We start from the raw sequence: 24,672 nt of genomic DNA, 5'->3' as shown, positions 1-24,672 counted from the left end.
ACGAGATTCAACCAGTTCTCCCTCCTACAAGAGCAGTAAACCCCCAGAGCAGGTGTCTGACACATAGTAGGCCCTCAAGAACTATTTGCTAAATGAATAAATGGATTAATTATTTCCTGCAGTTTTCAGTGTATTCTTCAGGGGCTGGTGTCATGTCTACATTTAATGTCTGACAAGGTTGATGAGAAGTGTTTTGGTCGCTAACACGTGGCTATAACATTCCCTGGCAAAACTGGGTGTTCATACTTAAAACGTCAGATATAATGAAGGATGTGTAACTAACATATAGGCAGTGCCTGCTGGAAGAACTGTATTCTTCTCTGACCGTGTAAAATATATCTAATTAAAAGAGGAACAACAGTTTGAGAGCGTCAGGTATAGAGGCAAGACTTGGGGAAATCAGCGTTTTTAAGATGCTCCGCCAGTGCTTCGCATGCTGTCACGTTGATATTTGAACTTCTCCGTCGTCTGACCCGCTTTCTTGTCATCTATTTGGAGACGTTTCGGTGATTTTCTGGGAGAAAACAGTGGGACACATTGGATTTTACTTATTTTTTTGAGTGATTTTTTCACTGCTTTTAATGCATGTGTGTATCTTTGTGTGTGTAAATAAAGTAAAATTTCAGGAGTGAGATGGGGATGCTTATTGTTTTTCTTCTCACATCCCACTGGCATCCTCTACAAGAGACAACTTGTTTTTGTAGCGGAGGCTTGTTGGTGTAGTGAAATGAGCGTGGACTTTTTCATGATTCCACAAAAACCAAATTCAGATCCCCAGCTGGCTGGCAAGTTACTTAACGTCTAAACTTCCATTTCTTTATGAAAGTGAATAATAAATCTCGGAGTTGTGAAGGTTAAACAAAATAGTCAGTTGTTCATTCCAACATTTTTCTTTTGCCTTGTAGAAAAACTTGTTAAGAACAGCATGAGATCGATTGCTGCTTTTGTTATTTTTTCAGTAGTTGACTCGGTGAACAACAGAAGTTTAGGGTTAAGTTGTTAGAAACTCAGTATTTATTTCCCAATTGATGCTTTTATAGAACTTGTATCTGTTACCACCTTGCGAGTCAGGTTGTTAGGAATAATCTCTTGACAGACGGTAATTTTGAAGGGTAAATCAAGTGGTATTTTCATGATGATCTCTTCTTCTGGGTGAGCTGGATGAGCGCCACTGTGTCCTAATGACATGATTTTATTCTCACAAGCTAAAAAACTACCTCAAAACACAACCGAGCATACTTTATCAGAAAGAATGGCTTTAGATCATATACCAAAATCGTGATTTTTTGCAGTTAGCCTACATTTAATGGTCTTACTTTATAACCTAATATTATAGACCAATTAATTCACTCTTTATTTGTACTGTATCTTCTTAGGGTTTCTTTAAATGTTACCAATTTGCGTATTACTGGTTATTATATATGAACCTCTCTAACATATTGGAATATTTAACTAGAAAAAAATGTTTCTTGTTGCAATAGAATCTCTTTGCGTTGGCTGGTGATGAAGAACCAGAGGTACGAAAAAACGTGTGCCGAGCACTGGTGATGCTGCTGGAAGTGCGAATGGACCGCCTGCTTCCTCACATGCATAACATAGTCGAGGTAACACAGACAGCTGAAAGGCTCGCGTCTCATCATTCCCCCAGGAACATCCTGGGCAGAAAATGTGTGATGTGAAGCCACTTTTTCCAGTTTATTTAACATATAACTATAAAAAATAGTTATGATTGTCATAAGATTATAAATTATCTTTATGGTGATTTTTCTTTCATGAGATTTAAGATGTTGAAGAGGGGAAAAGTGGTTTAAAGGAGTACATAGCTTTTAACCAGGATAACTAGGAAATATTTAGATGTAGATTATTTGTGTTTAGTAGATATGGGTTAGGCTAAGTGATTAATAAAGCTGGAGTAGATTAAGTGGCATATTCTTGGTCATTGGAGTTTAGAATTAAAGAGTTTGTTTTCTACCCATTGCTGGCAAAATTGATCTGATCAACTTGTGATTTATGGTCACAATGAGATTTCTGAGTAGAAAATACATAACTGTTATAGTTAGTTCCAGCAATGGATTTTGATTTAGATTTTAAAAACCTCTCTTTCAATCCCCATGGGGTTAAAATAATTTTATTAGGAAATTCTAAGTACATTGATCACAGTTTAGCCATTTTTAAAGGAAGGAATACATAATAACAAGATATAGTGATTATTAGAACAAAATAATTTGGCTGGTACTCAGTACTGCTCGAGTCAGACTCGACCACCTGATTTCCACGTTACTGGATATAGTTGTACATGAGTAATAGATGGCTTTGCAAGTGTATCAAATAGTACAATATCTAGATCCTGTCTTTCACTTCAGAGATCTGTACAGTGTGGAGAGGGAAGATCTTTTCCTAAAGGATGGGGTCTACGACCTGTGAGAAGAAGGCTAGCACCTATAATGTGCAGCAGCTCTTGTTGCAGTACACTGAGAAGGACAATTGTAGAGATGAGGAGACGCAGCAGTAGGAGATGGGAAGTGACATTTCCCTGATGGGCCTACTCTCGCTGCGAGGTGTTTAGAAGAATCAGGTGGGGTTGGTTGAAAGTTGAGCAAGAGAGTTTGGAGCTAACCAGAAGGTTAAGAAAGACATTTTATCATTTGTTAGGGCCATGTCACAGCTGGGGAGCCTAATTTATAATGCTGAAGTTCTTTCTTCAGCAATACTCAGCGTAGTAGTGGGACATGGTGTGGAATGTAATAGTGGCTGGCCTATCACAACTTTGTGTTGTCATATTTTGTCATGTGAGATGTTCATTTAGGCAAAGAGGGGTAGACACTAAGCCTTTGGATAAATTTGGGGATCAGATATTCCTCCAACTAAAAATGAGTTTTGCTTAGTATGTTCAGAGGACATGCTAAACCTATTTTGTTGGAAACTACAAGTTATAGTTGCACTAAGAAATGTCGCTATTTCTTTCCAAATTTAAAAAAATTAACTTTTGTAATTGTATAATAGTCAATATCTCTTTATGTGAAAGTATATCCATTACAAGAGACAGTTTGAGTAGTTATGTTATAAAAAGAGTCTTCATTTTAAGGAAGGTCTAATGGAGTTTTTTATTTTAATGTTTCTAAGAAGACTTAATGTTTGATTATTACTACTCACATTTTAAACATCTTATGGTTTCATGAAACAAAATACACCTGTACGGAAACAGATAACACCTGTGTTGAACACTTTTCATTAGGCAGTGTTCTAAAGCAGTAGTTTCTTAAGTTTGCCTGCATGTTAGAATTGACTAGGAAACTTGTTTAAAATCCAAAGCCTAGGTTGAGAACCACTATGAAGTAGAAGGCCATGGCAGAGGACCTTTAACTTGTTGAAATAAGATTAGGTTTATTTTAATGTATGATTTGAACTGATTAATTTTAAGCCTCTTTTGTTTACAGTACATGCTACAGAGGACCCAAGATCAAGATGAAAATGTGGCTTTAGAAGCCTGTGAATTTTGGCTCACTTTGGCTGAGCAACCAATATGCAAAGATGTACTCATAAGGCATCTTCCTAAGTAAGTGTTTCTTCTTATGAATGCTACTTTTGTTCTTGAATTTAACAGTGATTCCTCATTTTTATATTTTTAGGTTGCATTCTTCTGCCATCAGAGAGTGAAGTTCTAAAGAAGTCAGACTTAATTTTACTGTTGGCACAAATAAAGAGGTTTTTTGAGAAGCGATTACATTTTTTTTTAATTATGTGAGGATGGTTTATTCTAAATCATAATTAATTTTGGATAATTCATGGCACAGTTCTTTTTTTTGTAATTCGACCATGGACTCTGGTGTGGATTTTTTCCCCAAAAATCATTTCCTACTAGTTGTGATGCTATGAAATTTATGGTTAACCTATTGTTAATCCTATTTTTATTTAACCCAATGAGTGCTGTTAAATCAGTTATTTTTAAAAATATGTTTTTTCTAGTTTTATGGAGCTATAATTAACATAAAACATTGTATAGTTTGGGGTGTACAACATAATGATTTGATATATGTATTTTAAAAGTAATACTTAGATTCTTTTGAAAATAAAGTAATACAGGCTTGTGGAAGAAAATTAAAATGCAGGGAACTTAAAATCTCCTAGATTTTCACCACCCCGAGTATTCACTGTTAGTATCTTTGCTGTGTTGTCTTTTAATGTTTTTTTTTGTTTGTTTTTTGGGTTTTTTTCGTGTTAGTACCATATACCAAATACCATATATTCAAGGGTGTTTTGGGAAGAGCTAAACTTGATAGTATGTAGAGCACTTAACGTAGCATCTAGCTATAGTTAGTGCTGAAAGTTTTTTTTCAGTTATTGTATGTTGTGTGCTTTCTTAATCATAAATAATCCTGGAGTGAGCATCTTTCTTTGTCCATAAGTGGTTGTTTCTTTCAGGTAAAATTCCTAGAAGTAATTTTGACCAAGGTCATATGGTCTGAGCATTTTAAAGCTTCTTCGTAAATATTCCAAATTGTTCTCTAGTGAAGTTATGCCGCTTTACACCCCACCAGCATGTCCCATCCTATCACAACTTTTGCCAGCCATTAATTATAATTTCTCTACTCTTAGCCAAATGGATAAGCTAAAAACAAAACCATTTGTTTTAATATGTTGTAGTATTAGTGGCATCACATGTTTCAGATATTTACGGTACTGGGATGTTCTCGTTTTCATAGAAAAGAAAAAGAACATAGTCAAGTTTTCCAGTAAATTCTTTGGGAGTGAGTTGTAAGGTGATGTGCTAGATGGATTTTTTTCTTTAGAAAGTCTATATTTTAATTATTCTTCCTTTTCTCCCTAATATGTGATGTCACTTTTATGGTATGCTTGTTTCTTACTATAGGATCATATAATTCTAAAAGTCATATAAACAGGTGTTAATTCTTATAAAAACTGAAGAGGAATTATTAATGAAAACCTAAGCTATAACGTTAGGAGATAATTACTGATAATACACAATTATAGCTAGATGCTCTGACTCTGTCATTACACTGATAAAATCTAAACATCCTTAAAGCAAGCAGGAACTTGGTAGCAGGCTAAAAATTCAGCATTTCCCATTTTGCTGTGTAAATTAATTAATGTATAAACAACTTAAGCCAGTCGTAGCTGGGTTTGATTTATGTCTTCCAGACCACTGGTTTGGAAACCATTTTTATATAAAACAAGGCTGCTTTTATTTTAGTTGAAATAATGCATTGTGAAGATGGGAGAATATCAGCATCTATCTGATGCTGAGGTTAAAAAAAACATGATAGAAGAGCTTGTTTTTCCAAATAGCTCTGTTAACCAGATTCTTGTTTAGGATAAGCAAAAAATGTTTGCCTAGGCATCAAAATTGTGTATGTAATGAGGTTTCTCTTATTAATATGAACTCACATAGAAAGTACTCATGTAACAAGGGATGACATTCAATTCTTTTATCTGTTTCTGGGCTATATAGTTCTATTTTTTTTAACCAGTGGTGTACTCTTTTGGTTATTGAACATTTAATAATATATTTTGCTATCTGGTAAAGCAGGTTTTCATTTCCTATCTTTTTTTTCCCCCAAAATTATTTTGACTTTTTCCCACCTTTATTATTATACATTACTATTTCCTGGGGCTGCTGTATGGATTAATTCATGTAGAACGATTAACCCAATGCCCAGCACATATTTAAGTACTCATTGAACATTCGTCGTTGGTGTTAACATCATTGCCTTTCCATGATGTGGCATTATAAGTTCTCTTCTTTTCAGTAGCTACATGAGGCTTCAGGACAATGCTTCTTGACAGTTAGACATGTTCAAAAATAATGGTCTGCCTTGCATGATTGGAATTCAGCAGACATACGCCATATTGCCACAGGGTCACAGTTAACTCCTGTATCTCACTTCCCAACCTCATTTTCTTACTTGCCCGGTTTTATGGGTCCTTATTTCCTGCACATCTGTCATGACACAGACATCATGATCCACACATCAACTGCACTGACCATAAGCCTTCAGCTACGCTGCATCTCCCCTGCTTTGGATTAATTGAACTGTCTTTGTGTCTTGTTAAATACTGTTGGGAAAAGTTACACTGCCAGGAGGATTGATGGCCATAGAAATCCATGGCCTTCAGCGTCAAGTCGACCCTCCACACTATCTGCCAATTTTTTTTGTTCGAAATCAGCTTTTATCTTCCATTCACCAGAGCAACTGTTTCAAAGCTTTATCCTTCTTCTGAAGTTATCTTCATTCATTTTGAGCACTTCTGCTTTACAGGGAAGACAGGGGACCCTTCATCTTGCCCCAAAACTTACAGATAGATTTTCATGTGAGTTATCCTCTTCCTAACCAATCTTTCTATTTATGGTCTTGGATGGCATAATTTTTTTCTTACCTCAGAGACCTCACTCCATTAGATAAGATACATTCTCTCTTTCAACTTTCCCCTCTCTGTTACCTGTTCTCCATAACTTTTTAACTTGCTGCCATTTCTTCCATCTTAAAAAGATTCAAAGAATAGATGAGGCTCTGTCTTCACTTCTTTACCTTACCTCGTATTTAACTCTTCAGCATTTTACAGACTGCCATCTGTCCTCACTTTCCCTGAAATTGTTGACAGAGATCATAAATGATTTAACTATTGGTGATTCAGATGGACCTCGTTCTCCTGCAAAATGCCTGTAGCTTACAGAATATGGTTCTATGTATTATAAATTTTATCTAGTTATGTTATACTAGCTAAATGTTAAATGAGACTTTGTTAAATGTTTCCGAAGTGTTCTTGTACCTTTTGTCCTTCGTAGACTCTTTAATGTGTTTTTGATAGGCCAGTGAGAAAATGAATCACCAAAGCTTAAGAAACCTATCAAAGCTTAAAATTATTACAGCCACAAGAGGAACTGAAGTTAGTGTTTTGACCTTTATTTATGTGTTTTGATAAGTTTTTTGTTTTTGTTTTGTTTTTGTGAGGAAGATCAGCCCTGAGCTAACATCCATGCCAATCCTCCTCTTTTTGCTGAGGAAGACTGGCGCTGGGCTAACATCCATGCCAATCTTTCTCCACTTTATGTGGAACGCCACCACAGCGTAGCCTGACAAGTGGTGCGTCGGTGTGCGCCCTGGATCCAAACCCAGGCTGCCAGCAGCGGAGTGCGCACACTTAACCGCTACGCTACGGGGCCAGCCCCGATAAGTATTTTTTTTTTTTAAACTAGACACCATAAATATTCCAGTATACCTGGAATTCCATGTTTACAGACATCATGCTTCTGTTTTAATGACTACATAGTATTTCAGATTGGCTATGATATCATGATTTATGTAACTATTTTCTTATTGGAAATTTAAGTTTCTCTTAATTTCTTAAGAAACTAAAAATTTTTTTTTTTTTTGTGAGGAAGGTCAGCCCTGAGCTAACGTCCATGCTAATCTTCCTCTTTTTGCTGAGGAAGACCGGCTCTGAGCTAACATGTATTGCCAATCCTCCTCCTTCCCCGCCCCGAAGCCCCAGTAGATAGTTGTATGTCATAGTTGCACATCCTTCTAGTTGCTGTATGTGGGACGTGGCCTCAGCATGGCTGGAGAAGTGGAGCGTGAGCACTTAACCACTAAGCCATGGGGCCAGGCCAAGAAACTAAAATTTAAATTCCCTAACTTTTCAGCTTTTTTTCTTTTTGCGTTATTTCTTTTGGATAAATTTCTTTAGACTTACTTTGTTTTTATATTTTAAACACTGTCATCTTTTTTATTAAAAGGAATACAAATACTGAACGTAGCCTCATTGTGAAAAGGTCATACCATTTGGTGATAAAAGAGGAATTTTGTCCTTTTTTAGCCTACTTACTCCCCTCTCCAAAGATAGCAGTTTCTTGTATATCCTTCCTAGATAGTCTGTGTATACAGGTAATTACATGAGTAATCTCATTATTTTTTAACTCAAATGGAAATGTGCTGTATGTGTCTTACAACTGGGTTGTTGGTTTTTGGTTTTGGGTTGGTTTTTTTTTTTTTTTTTTTTAGCTTAACCAAGCCCTAAATGATGGATGTGTAGATTGTTTCCGGTATTTTTGATATTGGATCAAGGAACATCAGTCTTTGAAAATTGGGAATGTTTGGGCCAGCCTGGTGGCGCAGCAGTTAAATGCATGCGTTCCGCTGCCGCGGCCCAGAGTTCGCAGGTTCGGATCCCAGGCGCGCACCAATGCACCGCTTGTTAAGCCATGCTGTGGCAGCATCCCATATAAAATAGAGGAAGATGGGCATGGATGTTAGCCCAGGGCCGGTCTTCCTCAGCAAAAAGAGGAGGATTGGCATGGATGTTTACTCAGGGCTGATCTTCCTCACAAAAAAAAAAAAAAAAGGGAATATTAGTTTATTTGGGATAAAATCTTAGGGGAAAAATTGCTATTTTTTTGTTACTGTTTTTATTTCTAAGTGCTGTTGACAAGCTGCCGTATTCCCACTAAGATTCTATCCAGTGAGTCCCATGCCTGAGTATGTAAAATGCCTGAGGTGTGTATCAGGAGTACTCATTGTGTGAGAAGGGCGGACATCACAGAATGTTCCCCAAGACAACTGTGGTGTCTTAGCTGTGGTGGTTGTCTCACTGGTATTATTAGTAAACATGTGGTTGTTAAGACTTTTTAGTAATTCTGTTGAGATCTTTGTTTCATGAATTCATTTCCCTATAGGTTGATTCCTGTGTTAGTGAATGGCATGAAGTACTCAGATATAGATATTATCCTACTTAAGGTAAGGAAACTGTTTTCTGATGAACAGGGAAGGTTATTTTTAATGACTTAGTAAATCTTTGAATTTGACAAGTAGAACATTTATTTAGAATAGACCCTATGTCTATAGGCTTCCTGTTGTATGTTCTGTACTACGGAGTTCAAAGACAGAAGCAAACACAACAGATTTGGGTGGAAATCGACTCCAACTTAATCGGAACTACGTGTTACACTAGTAGACTTAGCATTAATTTCCTGTCAATTCAAATTATCTAGAGTTTATTTTAAAAGATCTTAAATATGATCTGAATGTGATTCAGGTACTCTGGATTGTACCAGCTGGTGGGAGGCAACGTAATGCTGTTGAAGTACCTGGCACCTAACAGGTGTTATATGGTAGTCATTTCTTCCCTTCACAAAGAACTATTCTGTGCACAGGGAGTGGTTCCTAATGAAGGAGTAGACTTCGAAATCCTGTGCATGACCTCATCATCTCTGGATATTCTGATTCTTTTACTCCTGTGCATATTATTAGCTTATAATGAATAGCACCAAAATTTTTCTTTTTAAAACAACAGGGTGATGTTGAAGAAGATGAAACTATTCCTGATAGTGAACAGGATATAAGGCCACGTTTTCATCGCTCAAGGACGGTGGCTCAGCAGCATGATGAAGATGGAATTGAAGAGGAAGATGATGACGACGACGAAATTGATGACGACGATACAATTTCTGACTGGAATCTAAGTAAGCCAGAGAGGGAAAAGCACAGTTGCTTGCTTGGATAACAGTACTATCAAGAAATAATTCACATACCGTGCAATTCACCCGTTAAAGGGTACAATTCACTGAATTTTAGCATATTCACAGAGTTGTGCAGCCATCACCACAGTGAATTTTGGAACATTTTCATCACTCCAAAAGAAACCCCGTCCCCAATACAGTCATTCCCCATTTTCTCCAAGTCCCTCAGCCCCAAGCAACTACCAGTCTATGTTCTGTCTCTATGGGTTTGCCTGTTCTGGACTTTCCCTATAAATGGAATCCTACAGTATGTGGTCCTCTGTACTGTCTTCTTTCATTTTAAGTGGTTTTCAAGGTTCATCCATGTTGTAGCATGTATCAGTACTTCATTCCTTTTTATTATGGAAGAATAATCTGTTGTATGAATAGACCACATCTTATTTATCCATTCATCAGTTGATGGACATTTCGTTGTTTCCCCCTTTTGGCGATTGTGAGCAGTGATGCTATGAACATTTATGTAAAGTTTCAGTGTGGATGTGTGTTTTCACTGGGTCATATGGTAACTCTGTTTACCCTTTTGGGGAACTGCCATGCTGTTTTCCAAAGTGGCAGCACCACTCACTTTCCTACCAGCAGTGTCGGAGGGTCCCTCTTTCTCCATATCCTCGCCAACACCTGTTGTCTGTCTTTTTTATTATAGCCATTCTAGTGGGTGTGAAGTGGTGTTGTGGTCTTGCTGTGCATTTTCCTGGGGTCTGTTCTTATGTTTAACTTTAGTATATTCCTTAAAAAAGACTTCTTACCGCAAACTGCCATTTCTCAAAAGGCTATCTATTGTTTGATACTATATAATAGGAACGTTGGCCACAAGCTTTTTCTATTTCCCTAATATAAACTTATTTTTTGTGATAGTTTGCATGAGAATTAGCTGGTTATCATGGATAGTTCTAAAATGTATAAATTGCTTTGTCACATTAAACTTAGAAAATATGCTTTTTTAAATCTTTTAGTTTTCAACCTTAGCTGCAAATCCACATCATCTGTTGAGCCAGCATCCTAGGCCACACTCTAATTAAATAACTCGGGGAGGAACTGAGACTCTTGTGTTTTGCTTGCTTGCTTGCTTTCTGGTTTTTAAAGCTCTTCTGCTCTAGTCCGGAGTTCCTCAACCTCAGCACTATTGACATTTGGGGCCACATAATTCTTTGGTGTGGGGGCTGTCCTGTACATTGTAGGGTGTTGAGCAGCACCCTCTACCCAGTGGATGCCAGCAGCACCCACACACACAGTTGTGACCACCAGCAATGTCTCCAACATCGCCAAATGTCCCCTGTGAAACAAAATCACCCCCTGTTGAGAACCACTGGTGTAATTCAGACTCTTGAGATTTCTAGTAACTGAGGAAGCAGTTAAGGACATGAATCATCAGCCTGTACTGTGTGATTCGTTTGGTTAAATAATAGTGATTCCTCTGTTGCCCATTTAGCTTCCTGTAACTAGCAGTTGCTCAGAGCGCCTGATGTGCCTCGCACTAGGCCAAGGACTTTGCATGCATATCACATTTAATCTTTCTAGCAGCCTTACGTAAGTAAGGAAACCAGAGAGAGAGATACTTGCCCAAGGTTAGCACAGTGCTGGTGGCACATCTAGTCAAGGAATCCAAATCTCACACAGTACAAGAACCCACAGTCTTTACTGTCACACATTACCTCCTGTGTATCCCCACTTTCAGGCTGGCGGCAGGATGGATTAAGATTATATAGGTAACTCTACAGAAGTAGTAATGTACATTGGACTAGGGGGGAAACTACTTCCTCTTTACATCCCACCCATCTTTATATATCCTTCCAGAAGCTTTTCTGTGCGCATACAGGAAAACACATGTATATCTTCTTTTTTGGAGAGGAGGTTGACTTTGTAGAAGTGAAATAAGATTATATATACTTGGTTCTTTTCCATACATTTAATTCATTCTGTATCAACCCCTGTAGATTTCATTCTGTTTCATGGCAATAGAATATTCATTTGTATGGATCTACCGTACAGTATAACTAAGACCCTTATTGATGAGTAAGTTGTTACTTCTGGCCAATGTAACAGCTTTTTTTTAAAAAAAAAGGATTTTACCATGGTCTAATAGTTTGTTATTAACCATTTATTATGCCTAGTTCACGTTGGGAAAAATTGGGATAATTATGTTTTCGTTCTTTTCCATTTTTTTGTTCTTTTCTAAATTATTACATTAAATGAAATCTGAATTGATATATAGTCTCATAGTTAATATCTCCTTTGTCTGTAAAGAATGTTTTCCAGCGTATTTTATGCTTCGTGTACTGGTACTTCTGTTCCAGTTTATTTGCCTGCTCTCCACCTAAGTCTTTATGTATTTGATTCTGAATGATCTCCCACTAGGAATGTTAAGTAGAAATAATAAATGTACACATTTTGCTCTGGGATTGTAGCAGTGGGCATTGTATCCTAGAAGCGTTAACCTGAGTGGAACAGTATTTGTTTTGATTTTCTATATAGATAAAAGAATTCTAATATGGCAGTCATGTACAGAATAGAATATCTTTATAATTAGCTTGCTAATTCTTGGTCATAAAGTATTCTTGTTAATAGAGGTCTTTTTCATGTGACCGACTGCCTCCTGTTTAATTCTTTGAAACTGCGGAGGTGTGAATGAAGTTTTGTACATGCAACAGATACTCATTTTGTGTGTATATATATGTGTATATATAACGAAACAATAATAGAGGTTAATGTAATATTTTTTAATTAACTATTTCCTTAGGAAAATGTTCTGCTGCTGCCCTAGATGTTCTTGCAAATGTTTATCGTGATGAGCTTTTGCCACATATTCTGCCCCTTTTGAAAGAATTACTTTTTCATCATGAATGGGTTGTTAAAGAATCAGGCATCTTGGTTTTAGGAGCAATTGCTGAAGGTAAGTCGAAGTCACATTTGAACTGTCAAGTTCTCAATAGGCGCTGATGTGGCCAGGCTGCTGTAAGGAATTGTTCCTCTCTAAGCAAAGACTGTTTGCTCTTGAATTCACACACTTCTTTGCTCTTCTGTTGCTGATGTGGGGTAGACAAGACTGTGATCCACATTAACCTTAAAAAGGATATTTGAATCCAAAAGCCATCTTAGGATAAGTTTTTACTTTAAACCAGTTAGGCATAGGCATATTTATAACCCCAGCCAGATATTTTGCAAATGCTTTTTTTATAATAAAGGCAACAAATTGAGAGGACTCTGTCAGAAGCATCCTCATTGCTAAAAAAAAAATAACTTTGTTCCAGTAAGTTTAAGAAACGTGCCAAGTCAAGAGTGTCGTCATCCTCTACCGTATTCTCTCCTGGCTGTATACGTCTCTACCAAAAGTTGAAGCATTTTACAGGCATTTCTGAAAGCCATAAATTGTGTAGCAGAAGTAAAATGTGAGATCCTAACCCTACTGGAGGATACTCAGGAGCAGTTAGCTCGCGTTTCAATTTTTTTTTTTTTTTTTTTAATAATTTCAGAGTAGATTATTACAGTATAGTTATGCATTGCTTTGCAGCAGGGATACGTTCTGAGAAATGCGTCTTTGTACAAACATCACAGAGTGAACTTACACAAACCCAGGTGGTACAGCCTAACACACACCTGGGCTCTGGTACTGGTCTTATGGGACCACTGCTGTATATGTGGTCTGTCGTTGACCTGAACATCATCAGGCAGCACATAAGTGTATACTTATTGCAATGGAGATGATCTGATTATTTTTTATGGATGCATTTATTGGTTTAATATTCAACCGAAATAATTGTTTTAACCAAATTTTAGCACTTTCTGAAAGATTTGTTATTTTTTTCTAGGTTGCATGCAAGGCATGATTCCATACCTGCCTGAGCTCATTCCTCACCTTATCCAGTGCCTCTCTGATAAAAAGGCTCTTGTGCGTTCCATAACGTGCTGGACTCTTAGCCGCTATGCACACTGGGTAGTCAGCCAGCCCCCAGATACGTACCTGAAGCCATTAATGACAGAACTGCTAAAGCGTATCCTGGATAGCAACAAGAGAGTACAGGAAGCTGCCTGCAGGTGGGACAGAGTCATAACAGAATGGTCATTGTGGGGCAAGAGAGTGGGTATTTCAGTGAGAAACTGATTTCAACCTTGTGATGGAATGGTGGTATTAAACATTAGTGGGGCTTTTGTTACCTGGAGCCTGCACATGATGATTTTGTAACTCCAGATGTGATCCTAACTAGACCTCAGTCTTGGCTGGTTCTTCAACTCATTTTTCCATTCAGTGGCTGTGACGACAGTAGAATCTGCTTCCATCCTAGTTCCCGCGGACGTCTGGAGTGGCGGTGCAAGGGTCCTACTCTTGAAGGAAGTAACGAAGTTTGAGCAGATTCCCATCGTTGGTCTACAGTCAGCTAGCATTACTCCACAGACGGTCCCACAGGGACTGTCCTCTGTTCTTAGTGGATCTGCTCAAGTAGCTGCCCTGTCCGTTGGGTTTGAGGCTGTCTCTGTTTATAGACCAGGCTGGAAGTCAGCGTCATTGCTACAGATATTCCAGTTTTCTGGAACAAACCTTTATGTTATAAAAAGGGCCTGCTACTTTTCATTATAGCTCTTAATTTTTCAAATAGAATTGGTTTTACCATTGACTTTGTTAATAGGAAGAAATCACTGTTGAAAAAGAGGAAAGTAATTTTTTTTTTTTTTTTGGTGAGGAATATTGGCACTGAGCTGACATCTGTCACCAATCTTCCTCTTTTTGCTTGAGGAACATTGTCCCTGAGCTAACGTCTGTATCAGTCTTCCTCCATTTGGCACATGGGATGCGGCCACAGCTTGGTTTGATGAGCAGTGTGTAGGTCCGCACCTGGGATGCAAACCCCGGGCCACCAAAGCAGAGTGCGTGAACTTTAACCACTACACCGCCAGGCCGGCCCCAAGTGGACGGTAAATTTGAATGGAGTTGGACTTGACCAAATCTAAAGCAAAATACCTGGAAGAGTGCTCATTCTTAATGAGATGAAAGAAAGTCGAGCAAGGGGGCTTTGGTGATTAATAGCACTGATCTTTTTTTTTTTTTGTAATTTTTATTTAAATTTTTTTGAAACAGTTTTAATACTTTCATATGAATCTTAAGTCATTTAACACAGTTTTCCAGAGCATATCACCTTCACTTCCATTTAAGTTATTTGAGACATAGCTTGTTGGTTTTTTTGGCTTGAGGAAGATTAGCCCTGAGCTAACGTCTGTGCCAGTCTTCCTCTACTTTATATGTGAGTTACTGCCACGGTGTGGCCGACGAGTGATGTAGGTCCACACCTGGGATCCGAACCTTCGACCCAGGCCGCCCAAGCAGAGCGCCCTGAACTTAACCGCACACTCTGGGGCCAGCCCCAGCACTGAATTTTTTAAGTGCGGGGAGGATACAGAATATGTTTAATTTCCTTTAGTTTATTCATTAAGTTTTTTTAGCTCTCTACTAATGTTTAGGCATATACTAACGCTGGGCTTATAGTCCCTGCCATCTCGAAACTTGCAGACCAGTAGTGAGTACTGAACAACTATATAATTACAATTTGTGGCAGGTGCTATGAAGGAAATAGATCAATAGTTGCAATGCTAATGACCAGGACTGGCATTAACATATGGCTTAAGCCTATCATTTTAGGAAATTCCTAACTGGGTAGAACAGAAAATAATACAGACCTTAATTTTAGAAATGAAGAGGCAGATATACCTTAGTCGACAAATTTAGGTCTAAATTGAAGTAATTACACTGAGACTCCAGAGTTTTTTCCTTTCTTATACATTTGTCCTAATAGATAATCATTACATAAGGCAAATTTATAACAACAAATGCGTTGTGCACTCTAATGTATAGTAAGGCTTAGAGAAACTTTTTTTTAACTTTATTGAGGAATAGTTGACAAATATAATTGCATATATTTAAAGTGTACAGTGTGGTGGTTTGAGATATGTATATATTGTAAAACGATTACCAAGATCAAGATAGTTAACACATCCATCACCTCTCATAGTTAACATAGGCCACTCTGGTGTGTACGGTGAGAATGCTTACAACCTCCTCTCAGCAACCCTTGAGTATACAATACCGAATTATTATCTACAGTCACCATGCTGCACATTAGAGCTCAGAATGTATTCTGATAACTGAAAATGTGTGCCCTTTGACATACATCACCCCATTCCCCCCCGACTAAGAAACGTATGAAAGGTCCTGACACTGCTGTGTTCTTACACATCACAGACGCACTAAGTGTTAATGATGTTGCTACCGTTTTGTGACCCTTGGCATGCACCTGAAAGGTAAAGTGTAAGAGTGTAGCCATTTTCCTTCTGATTTCACCAATCTGGAACAGGTGGTGGAATGTAAGCCCCCTGAGAACGGGGACACTGTTCATTCCTGTATCCCTAGCACTCTGACTAATAAATAGTAAAATGAGTAAATAAAGAATCAACAACATTTTAGTTTTAGATTTTACCATTGTAGTTAAGCAGATGCCTATAGGTGACAGCCTTTTTGAAAGAAGTGATAAGGAACAGGAAAGAAATAATAAAAATAAGCACCTAGTGTGCTGCATGTAAGGTGTACATAGATATTCTATAAACTGTAGACTTAGTTTCCTATCTCTGTTATATGCTATTTCTTTTCTGCGACAGTAATGCTCTCTTTTTTAAAATTACAGTGCCTTTGCTACCCTGGAAGAGGAGGCTTGTACAGAACTTGTTCCTTACCTGGCTTACATACTTGATACTTTGGTCTTCGCATTTAGTAAATACCAGCATAAGAACCTGCTCATTCTTTACGATGCCATAGGAACGTTAGCAGATTCAGTAGGACATCATTTAAACAAACCAGTAAGTGTCTATGATTAACTATTATGAAAAAAGTATGTAGCATAGTTACAGTCAATAGGTTAACATATATTTGGAAATTAAAATGTTTGGGGAGATAGGAACACTTAGTGTTTGCTACTTTATGAATTTAGATCTTGAAAAGGCAGCACGTATATTTAAATATTATTAAAAAATAAATACGTGCTTGGTGTGGAAATTACAGCAGCATCTCAGATGAATGCACTGACACTTTTAATTGTGACTAAAGGAAAAGGGATCAAGGTTTTATACTCTGGATTTCAAACTTGTTACTTAATTCCAAGTGTTTTTGTATCTACCACTTCATAAAGCTTTAGAGTCCCACATATAGACAGCTTTGTTTTCTCAGCGGAACTTTACTGATATGGGGAACACTAGATAAAACAATTAGAAATTGGGGTAAGAGGTTAAAAATGCTAAATAGTGGTACAAAAGACGTGTGGCTAGGGAGCCAAACTCAGTCTCTAGTATTGTTAAGAGTAGAAGAGGAGGATGAAATTGGATTCGTTTAATAGGATTTAAGTAATATTAGAATTTTAATATAGCTGAAAATTCCCTGCTGAAGACTAGATTTCATATTTATGATTGCTATATAAAAAGTCTTAAAACTTGTCTGTGTTTATGAGTTAGACTTAACTTTGGTGCAGGACACTTGGTTTGTGGGTTTGCTTTGATGTTGGTTTGGCTTTATTTGGGGTGGGGGTTTCTAAATGTCTTAAACCCTTTAAAATCTGTGCCCATTGTTGGCATGATTACTGTGTGTCTTTACTTGGTTTTACAGATTCTTAGTGTAAATAAGGACATGAATCTTTTTCTACAAATGCCTCTATAAGTTTACCTGTCATTTGTAACGTATTGTGCCGCAAGAGCCGTATTACATGTCACAGGCCCCAGGACTAAAAAAATTCAGTCACTAGAGAGTAAAACTTACATAAATCATCCCTGATTGTGATCAGGTAATTTTTATGTAGCGGTATATTTGTATACATTTTGTTTCTAAAAGGATATAAGATGACTTAAAAACAGAACAAGGTCGTATAAATTAAAAGATAGGCCAAAAAAATAAGGTTTTTAAAGGTGTTAAGTAGAGCAAAGAGTGAGTCTTAATATGCATTCTGCAATGATTTTGCACAATTAATCTAAATGGATTTTAATTTTCATAGACTCAGAGAGGACTTGTTTACGTATGATAGTGGAGCTTTTTGTGTGTTTTTCATCCTTGTAAATAGGAATATATTCAGATGCTAATGCCTCCACTGATCCAGAAATGGAACATGTTAAAGGATGAAGATAAAGATCTCTTCCCTTTGCTTGAGGTATGCTAAGCTGGTAACATTTAGTTAATCTAACAGTGTGTTTCATCAAACACACATGTCCAAATATAAAATGGGTGTATGTGATGATAGGTAAAATGTTAATAGAATTGCAGTCTGAACCATTTCAGTTAAAATGCTGAATAAATATGTAACTTCTTGTTACTTTAATTATGGTACATCTGTACTTAGAAATACTGTTAAATAGAAAAGGCATAATGGACTGTTATGCTTTTTTTTTCCCTTTAAGTAGACGGGAGTATATATGTTTTCTAAGTTGCTCTACTTAACTGATGATAAGTTATCTTAGCCATGTTTCCTTATCTATATATATATGTCTGTCTTTAACCATATTTCTTTATATAGCTATAGTTTAAGTTCTTTTATATATTATCACATATATACTTACACATATATGGGAAGTAGCATTGGGACTTGATGCTAATAAGGAGGGATTTCATTTTATATTTTTTCTGTCTAGTTTGAAGTTTTTTTCCATGCGTACTAAACACTTTTTTTAACCAAAAGGAAATTTTATATGATAGCAAATAACTAAACACACAATCAAATGTGGTGACTTAAACCCGGGTGAATTACTTTTAGTAGAACCAGTTCAGTCGGTGTCATTCTTGTTCCCCTGTCATTTTAGGGGTCACCACTGCTGCCATGGATTGTCCCTAGCCAGAGAAGTAGAAACTTCTGTACAGACCAGGAGCAGTGGCTAATTCTGGGCCCAACAAAACAAGAGGAATCATTATGGCTAAATATGTTCCCTTTCAGGCAGGGGCTCAGAATATGCCCAGTAAAGTCTGCCCACATCATTGATCAGGATAGGAGGATAAATAACTATTTCTCTTATATTTGAGGAAAAAAATAGGAATACATAATACTTAATCTGTTCTTGAAGGATAACGTTCCTTATAGGAACTTTTTTACATTTTTTTCTGAGGAAACCTACCCTGACAGGCGGGCAAACTTAACATCAGGGAGTGGCATCCAAAAGAGAGGTTTGAGAAGATAGACATGCTGTAATCGGTGAGGAGGGCAGGCTCATGAGTGACCAGGGTCAGACCAAGTACACGTGGAGGCATTTATCATAATCTGAAGTATACCCAAAATTTTTCACCTACTTTATTCTTTCTAGTGCCTGTCTTCAGTTGCCACAGCCTTGCAGTCTGGCTTCCTTCCATACTGTGAACCTGTGTATCAGCGTTGTGTAAACCTAGTACAGAAGACCCTTGCACAAGCCATGGTATTTAAAAAAATTTTATGTCTCTCTCTTCTTGGCATCATAAACATTTTTCTAAGGATAGGCATGATGTATACAAACTTCTTCTGTAATTAATTCAAAGTAAGTTTTCAAAAAATTGTGTCTAATTTCAGCTGAACAATGCTCAACCGGATCAATATGAGGCTCCAGATAAAGATTTTATGATCGTGGCTCTTGATTTACTCAGTGGCCTGGCGGAAGGACTTGGCGGCAACATCGAACAGCTAGTAGCCCGAAGTAACATTCTAACACTAATGTATCAGTGCATGCAGGTGAGACTGGTTAAATTAAAGTGGATTGAAGCCTGGTTCTCTGTGTCACGTTGGAGTTAATTTCTTCTTATTTCTTGTAGGATAAAATGCCAGAAGTTCGACAGAGTTCCTTTGCCCTGTTAGGTGACCTGACGAAAGCTTGCTTTCAGCACGTTAAACCTTGTATAGGTATGAATATTTTCTACTTCTGTAGGATTTTTAACGTTATGTTTACATCAACTATGTTTTCTGTTATTAAATTGAAATTTCATGGGATCGCAACGGTTATAAATATACGTTTTTCTGGTTAAAGCTACTGACTGAGGCAGGCGGGATGGGAACCCCTGTTCTTGTTCCCCTGAACTCACACCACTGCAGCAGCTTGTTGGGCACACGGGTGACTGGAGAGAAGGCGGGAAAGTATTCCTGTAGCGCGAAGGGCGCGCCCACCTGTGAAGCGTGGAACTGTGCTAGTTCATGGGGGCTTTTTGAATGACCTCTTCTTTTGGTAGAGGTACCCAGAAATAATAATAATAATCAGGTTTTCTCACGATAAACCAGCATACTTTTTCAGATGTCATAGGAAACTTTTCAGTCAATTTACTTTAAAAGTAAATAATGGTTTGTTTCTGTTTTAATAGCATAGCATTTGTCTTAGCCTTTTGTGAACACAATAAAGGATTCCTTGAATAATATAACCTGAATTGCTGTCAGACCCATGGATTAAATGGATTTTTGGTTATTTTTCCTTCATTTCTATATCCCAGCTTTGGTTGTTAGTTGTTTGTAATACATGATATAATAAACCTTTAAAACATTGACCTAAATGTTTTTTTCATTTGATATAGTGTGCTTTTGGTTTTTTTTTTTTTTCCAGTTTTATTGAGACATAATTGACATATAATACTGTATAAGTTTAAGATGTACAACACAGTGATTTGATATGTGTATATAATGCAAAATGATTACCACAGCAAGTTCAGTTAACATCCATCACCTCACATAGTTACAAAGATCTTTTTTCCTTGTGATGAGAACTTTTAAGATCTCTCTTCAACATTCAGATACACAGTATTGTTGGTTGTAGTCACCAGGTGGTGACTACACATCACATCCCCAGGACTTCCTTATCTTATAACTAGACCTTGGTGCCTTGTGACCCCCTTCACACACTTCCAAGTTGTGCTTTTGAATACTAACTGTATTTCTGAACTTTGAGTAATGACAGTAATTACAATGTGTTAAACCATCAAGTTCAAGCTAACTCGTCTAAATGAAAGTGTAATGAATTCTTGTTTTGTGGAGTGCTCCTTCTACAGATATTTACCACCTAATTTAGTAGTTATGAGTTTAAACTTGTGTGAAAGAGTTACGTTTCTTTTTTTAAGACTTTATAGATCATGTATACCTTCTTTTTTTAAGACTTTATAGATCATGTATACCTTCTTCAGGAGGTACGCAGTGTGTAGTTGTCCCTTTTTTTCGATGTTATCAACCGTGATGATTATTTTCTAGATTAGTAGTTCTCAGCTGGAGTCAGTTTTGGCCCGCACATGCCCCCTGCCACAGAACATTTTGTTTAACACTGAGTGTGTTACTGGTATCCGGTGGGTAGAGGATGTTGCTAGACATCCTACAATGCATGAGACAGCCCCCCACAACAGAGTGATCTGGCCCAAATTATCAGTATTACTGACAATTGAGAGACCCTGGCTAGATCCACTAATTTATTATGGGGTTTAAAACGATGATATTCTAATACGTTATTTAGTAGTGAGAAGACATATGTAGAGACATTTCCCATATCAATAAATTCCCATATCAGTAGGAGAGGCAGGATAATTACTCGATTTCTTTGTCTTTATTTACCAGTTTTCAAAATAATGAATTATTTCTGTGTCCTCCACAGGTATCTATATTGTGTTTTCAGAGTTTAGTTTTGTTTGTGTTTGTTTTTCGATGTTAGTATGAACTCCTGATGCTTAAATGGTCCTCCCACTGGCGGTAGGAGCTTAATCAAGTCGGCTCCTGAGTCTCTTCAGGGATGACAAAGTCGTCCAGGCCTGTTTTGTACATTTCCTGCCATTAGCCTGCAGGAGACATTTCTCTGAGAGCCTTCATTCCTTCTAAGCGGAAAATGATATGTAGAGACCACAGTCTGAGCACTAGGGTAGAAGTTACTTTAAAAGCCAAAATCATTGACGTAAAAAAATTTTGTGTGTGTGAAAAACTAGCTTTGAAGAAAGTTCTGTTGTATCACATTTTCCTCACTTTTAATTTGAATTTTTTCAGTCTGATGACAAGAGAGATTACTCTGACCAACTTTTTTTAATGATACCTAAAATATACTAAAACTTGTGTGTCCTGGTCTACTTGATGTGAAATTCAGTGGTTAGGAATTGCCTCCTTCAGTTTCTTAAGCTAAATATTGCCAGCACCTTTAAAAGGAAATGGCTGTTTCTTGCCTAGATTACATTTTCCACCTAGTAGATTTCTCTTAAAGCACAATACACTGCTATTGAGAAGTTTACTACATAGTTCTTAAAAAATTTTTTTTCTAGCTGATTTCATGCCAATATTGGGAACCAACCTAAACCCAGAGTTCATTTCAGTCTGCAACAATGCCACATGGGCGATTGGAGAGATCTCCATCCAGATGGGTAAGATTGCTTCCCTATTAAAAGTATACATTTTTAGATGCCTTAATATTTTTGTAGTTGCCCTTTTTTTAAATTTACATGAGCTTTATATATATTTATATATAACTTATGTCAAAGTTAATAAAGGGAGCAAAATATCTTACATTGATATTTTAACATTCACATTTTTCTTTTTGTTTTCTCTTTCGGGAATGATCTAGGTATAGAGATGCAGCCTTATATCCCTATGGTGTTGCACCAGCTTGTAGAAATCATTAACAGACCCAACACACCAAAGACGTTGTTAGAGAATACAGGTACCATATGACTGAACTGTTATGGTGAAGAGAAAATTATTTGCCTTTTAATTTTCACTTAAGATGCGTAGAGAAACCAAAGCAAAGCTGGCTTTAGAAACCTAGCTTATTATTCAGCTATTTTGGAATCTCAGTAATGAAATGTACTCTTTCAGCCAGCTGCATTCCATAACCAGTTTTCAGAAACTTTCAAAAAACACTTTTCTCTCCTATTCTAGTGTTTTAATACTCCCTAAAATGGACCCCAGCTAAAATAACTACTGGATAATATGACTTTTATATTAATTCAGAGAGTAAGTGGGAGCTGGGAAGTAATGATTTTTTTTTTTTAATCTGTAAAAATGTGGCCAAAAATATGTTGCAGCCTAGTGGCTAATTGGTTGACAATGGCATATGTATTTTGTATTTCGTAGTATACGTTCCTTCAAATTGGGAACTTAAGCATTACCTTGTGGAATTGTATTCAGGAGGCTTGTTTCTCTTTTGCATTTATAGAAAGCATGTTTGTGTTAAAGAGGCCCTTCCATACTACAGAACACATTTCAGGGTGATTTCTTTCCACCTTCCATGATTTTTGCTAATAATGATAAAAGATGTAAATTTTGTTTTCAATCAGGCACATCCCTTTCTTTATATGCTAAGATAATTCCAATAATATATTCATAGTCAGCGAGGGTCTTACCAAAATACCAGACAAAGATTAAGATAAGGTTTTCTAAATAAGAAAATTCGTTTTCAAAAGAATTGTAATTTTATATTTTTTAATTATAGAAAGTTTATTCTAATGTGATTAAGATTGATATGTTTATTGGTATGGAAGGAAATCTTTTAATTTTGAAAGTTATATGGCTGTTTGGCTGTATGGGTACTGTTTATATCATAAAGTGAATTAGATTTTCTTGCTGAAAAGCACAAAAATCTATGTATAGGATGGTTGTGAAATCTTGTCAGGTTTTTATCTCTTTAGAATGCAGTACCTATACATGACATTCAGATTTGGAACACTTGCCATTATAAAATTATTGTTGAACCTACAGAAACTTCCCATTTATTTTTAAATGTGAATGCATAACTGCAAATAAATGTTGAGTGTAATGTATATTAAAGTTTCTTGTGGGATATCAGCTGGTGAATTTGTTCCTTTAACAAATTGGCTTTATTTATAAGATTATATTCTAAGTATGATTCTACCCTGAGTAAATCAAAAGGTAGTTGATAATGCCCTTCAAATTGATGGATTGAATTGATCCGGTCGAGAAACACACTTGGGATTCACTGGATTACTCTTACCACGAGTAGCTGCAGAAAGTGTTTCCCTTATTCCTTACCCGAAAGAGTGGTGGGGTCTTAATTGTTAAAGTAAAATCATTGTCGATGCCTAATGTCTATAGATTTTAGCATTTTAATTACCATTATCTTGATATTTCATAAAGCCAGTTCCTCAGTGTGTGCATTTACTTGCTTTTTCCCCGTTAGCATATCCTACACTGAACTTTCTCAATGGACCATCATCTGCTTTATCGCATGTTTCATTGGACTGTTCATACTTGCCTGTTTAATGAGAATGTTGCATAGTTTGTGTCTTTTGAACATAGGTTTTCTTTCTCTTGCTTCATATGAATCTGCTGGATTTTAGTATTATCTGTGTAGTTGGCTTCAAGTAATTCTTAAACATTTTTCTTTACCCCCCACCCGTTTTTTATGAAAGGTTAACCTGTAAGTTTTTGAGAGAACACCATTAAAGCTCTCATGGTTTGTTTTCTGTTTGTATTTTCCCGTGTGTATAAATGTATTTATATGTACGTATCCTTGGAATTGCAGGATGCAGTTCTGAGTTGCACTTGTTTTAGCTCATTGTAAGTTTAAGAACTTCCTGAACTTTGGTGGTGAATATGTGTTTGATTAAGTCCCACTTCAAAATTTTTTAAAATAAAGTTTTAGCATGTAATCAGTATAATATTTTTCACCTATTTTGTGCTTTGCCTTTTGTAGCAAAGACAGAATATCTGTTTGTTCTTTTGGTCCACATATCACATGTCATTGCAGTGGACTGTCTAAATTTCCTTTATGTCAAATATGGTTTGAAATTAGTGGACTTGTATCTCAGTTACTGTTATCATCACCATCAGAGGGTTTTTGAAATGGGGTTTGACATAGCACGGCAGTCTTCCAGTCCATTCATTCAGTACATACCCTAACACCTAAAATTTGACCATTGATTCTGATATCAGGCAACAAATGGTCCACTGGTTTGTTTTGGAAATGTTAACAAACAAACAAAACAAAACCTACCAAAATTTGGATTAAATTCTTAGAGAATTTTATAAATCTTCACTTCTGGAAAGTGTGTTTGAATAGCCAATTCAGAAATGTAATCATTCACATGTACACTATTTCTTGGGGGAAAAAACAGATTTCATTATTAAATTCTGAAATTTCAGCTGGCTTTGAATGAAGAATCTCTAAATCCATCCATTTAATCGCTCATC

At 36.8% G+C, this 24,672-nt stretch overlaps 1 protein-coding gene across 5 annotated transcripts in view; it reads left to right on the top strand.

The window, feature by feature from the left end:
* Positions 1 to 24,672, top strand: part of TNPO1 (transportin 1) — a 92,115-nt gene that overhangs the window by 54,395 nt on the left and 13,048 nt on the right. For 4 of the 5 annotated variants that reach the window (XM_087430206.1, XM_087430203.1, XM_087430204.1 and 1 more), the window contains exons 8-20: positions 1,482 to 1,604; positions 3,438 to 3,556; positions 8,693 to 8,753; positions 9,310 to 9,478; positions 12,273 to 12,425; positions 13,342 to 13,567; positions 16,204 to 16,375; positions 17,623 to 17,709; positions 18,851 to 18,958; positions 19,090 to 19,248; positions 19,329 to 19,416; positions 21,789 to 21,887; positions 22,088 to 22,183. In XM_087430206.1, coding sequence (XP_087286332.1) covers positions 1,482 to 1,604; positions 3,438 to 3,556; positions 8,693 to 8,753; positions 9,310 to 9,478; positions 12,273 to 12,425; positions 13,342 to 13,567; positions 16,204 to 16,375; positions 17,623 to 17,709; positions 18,851 to 18,958; positions 19,090 to 19,248; positions 19,329 to 19,416; positions 21,789 to 21,887; positions 22,088 to 22,183 — 1,660 coding nt within the window. The remainder of the gene's footprint in view (positions 1 to 1,481; positions 1,605 to 3,437; positions 3,557 to 8,692; positions 8,754 to 9,309; positions 9,479 to 12,272; positions 12,426 to 13,341; positions 13,568 to 16,203; positions 16,376 to 17,622; positions 17,710 to 18,850; positions 18,959 to 19,089; positions 19,249 to 19,328; positions 19,417 to 21,788; positions 21,888 to 22,087; positions 22,184 to 24,672) is intronic. The other variant, XM_087430202.1, reaches the window with a different exon arrangement.

This window comes from Ceratotherium simum, chromosome 4 (assembly GCF_057802395.1).
Source record: "Ceratotherium simum simum isolate JZ-2026a chromosome 4, ASM5780239v1, whole genome shotgun sequence".
NCBI lineage: Eukaryota > Metazoa > Chordata > Mammalia > Perissodactyla > Rhinocerotidae > Ceratotherium > Ceratotherium simum.
This window is presented reverse-complemented; position numbering and strand designations above follow the sequence as displayed.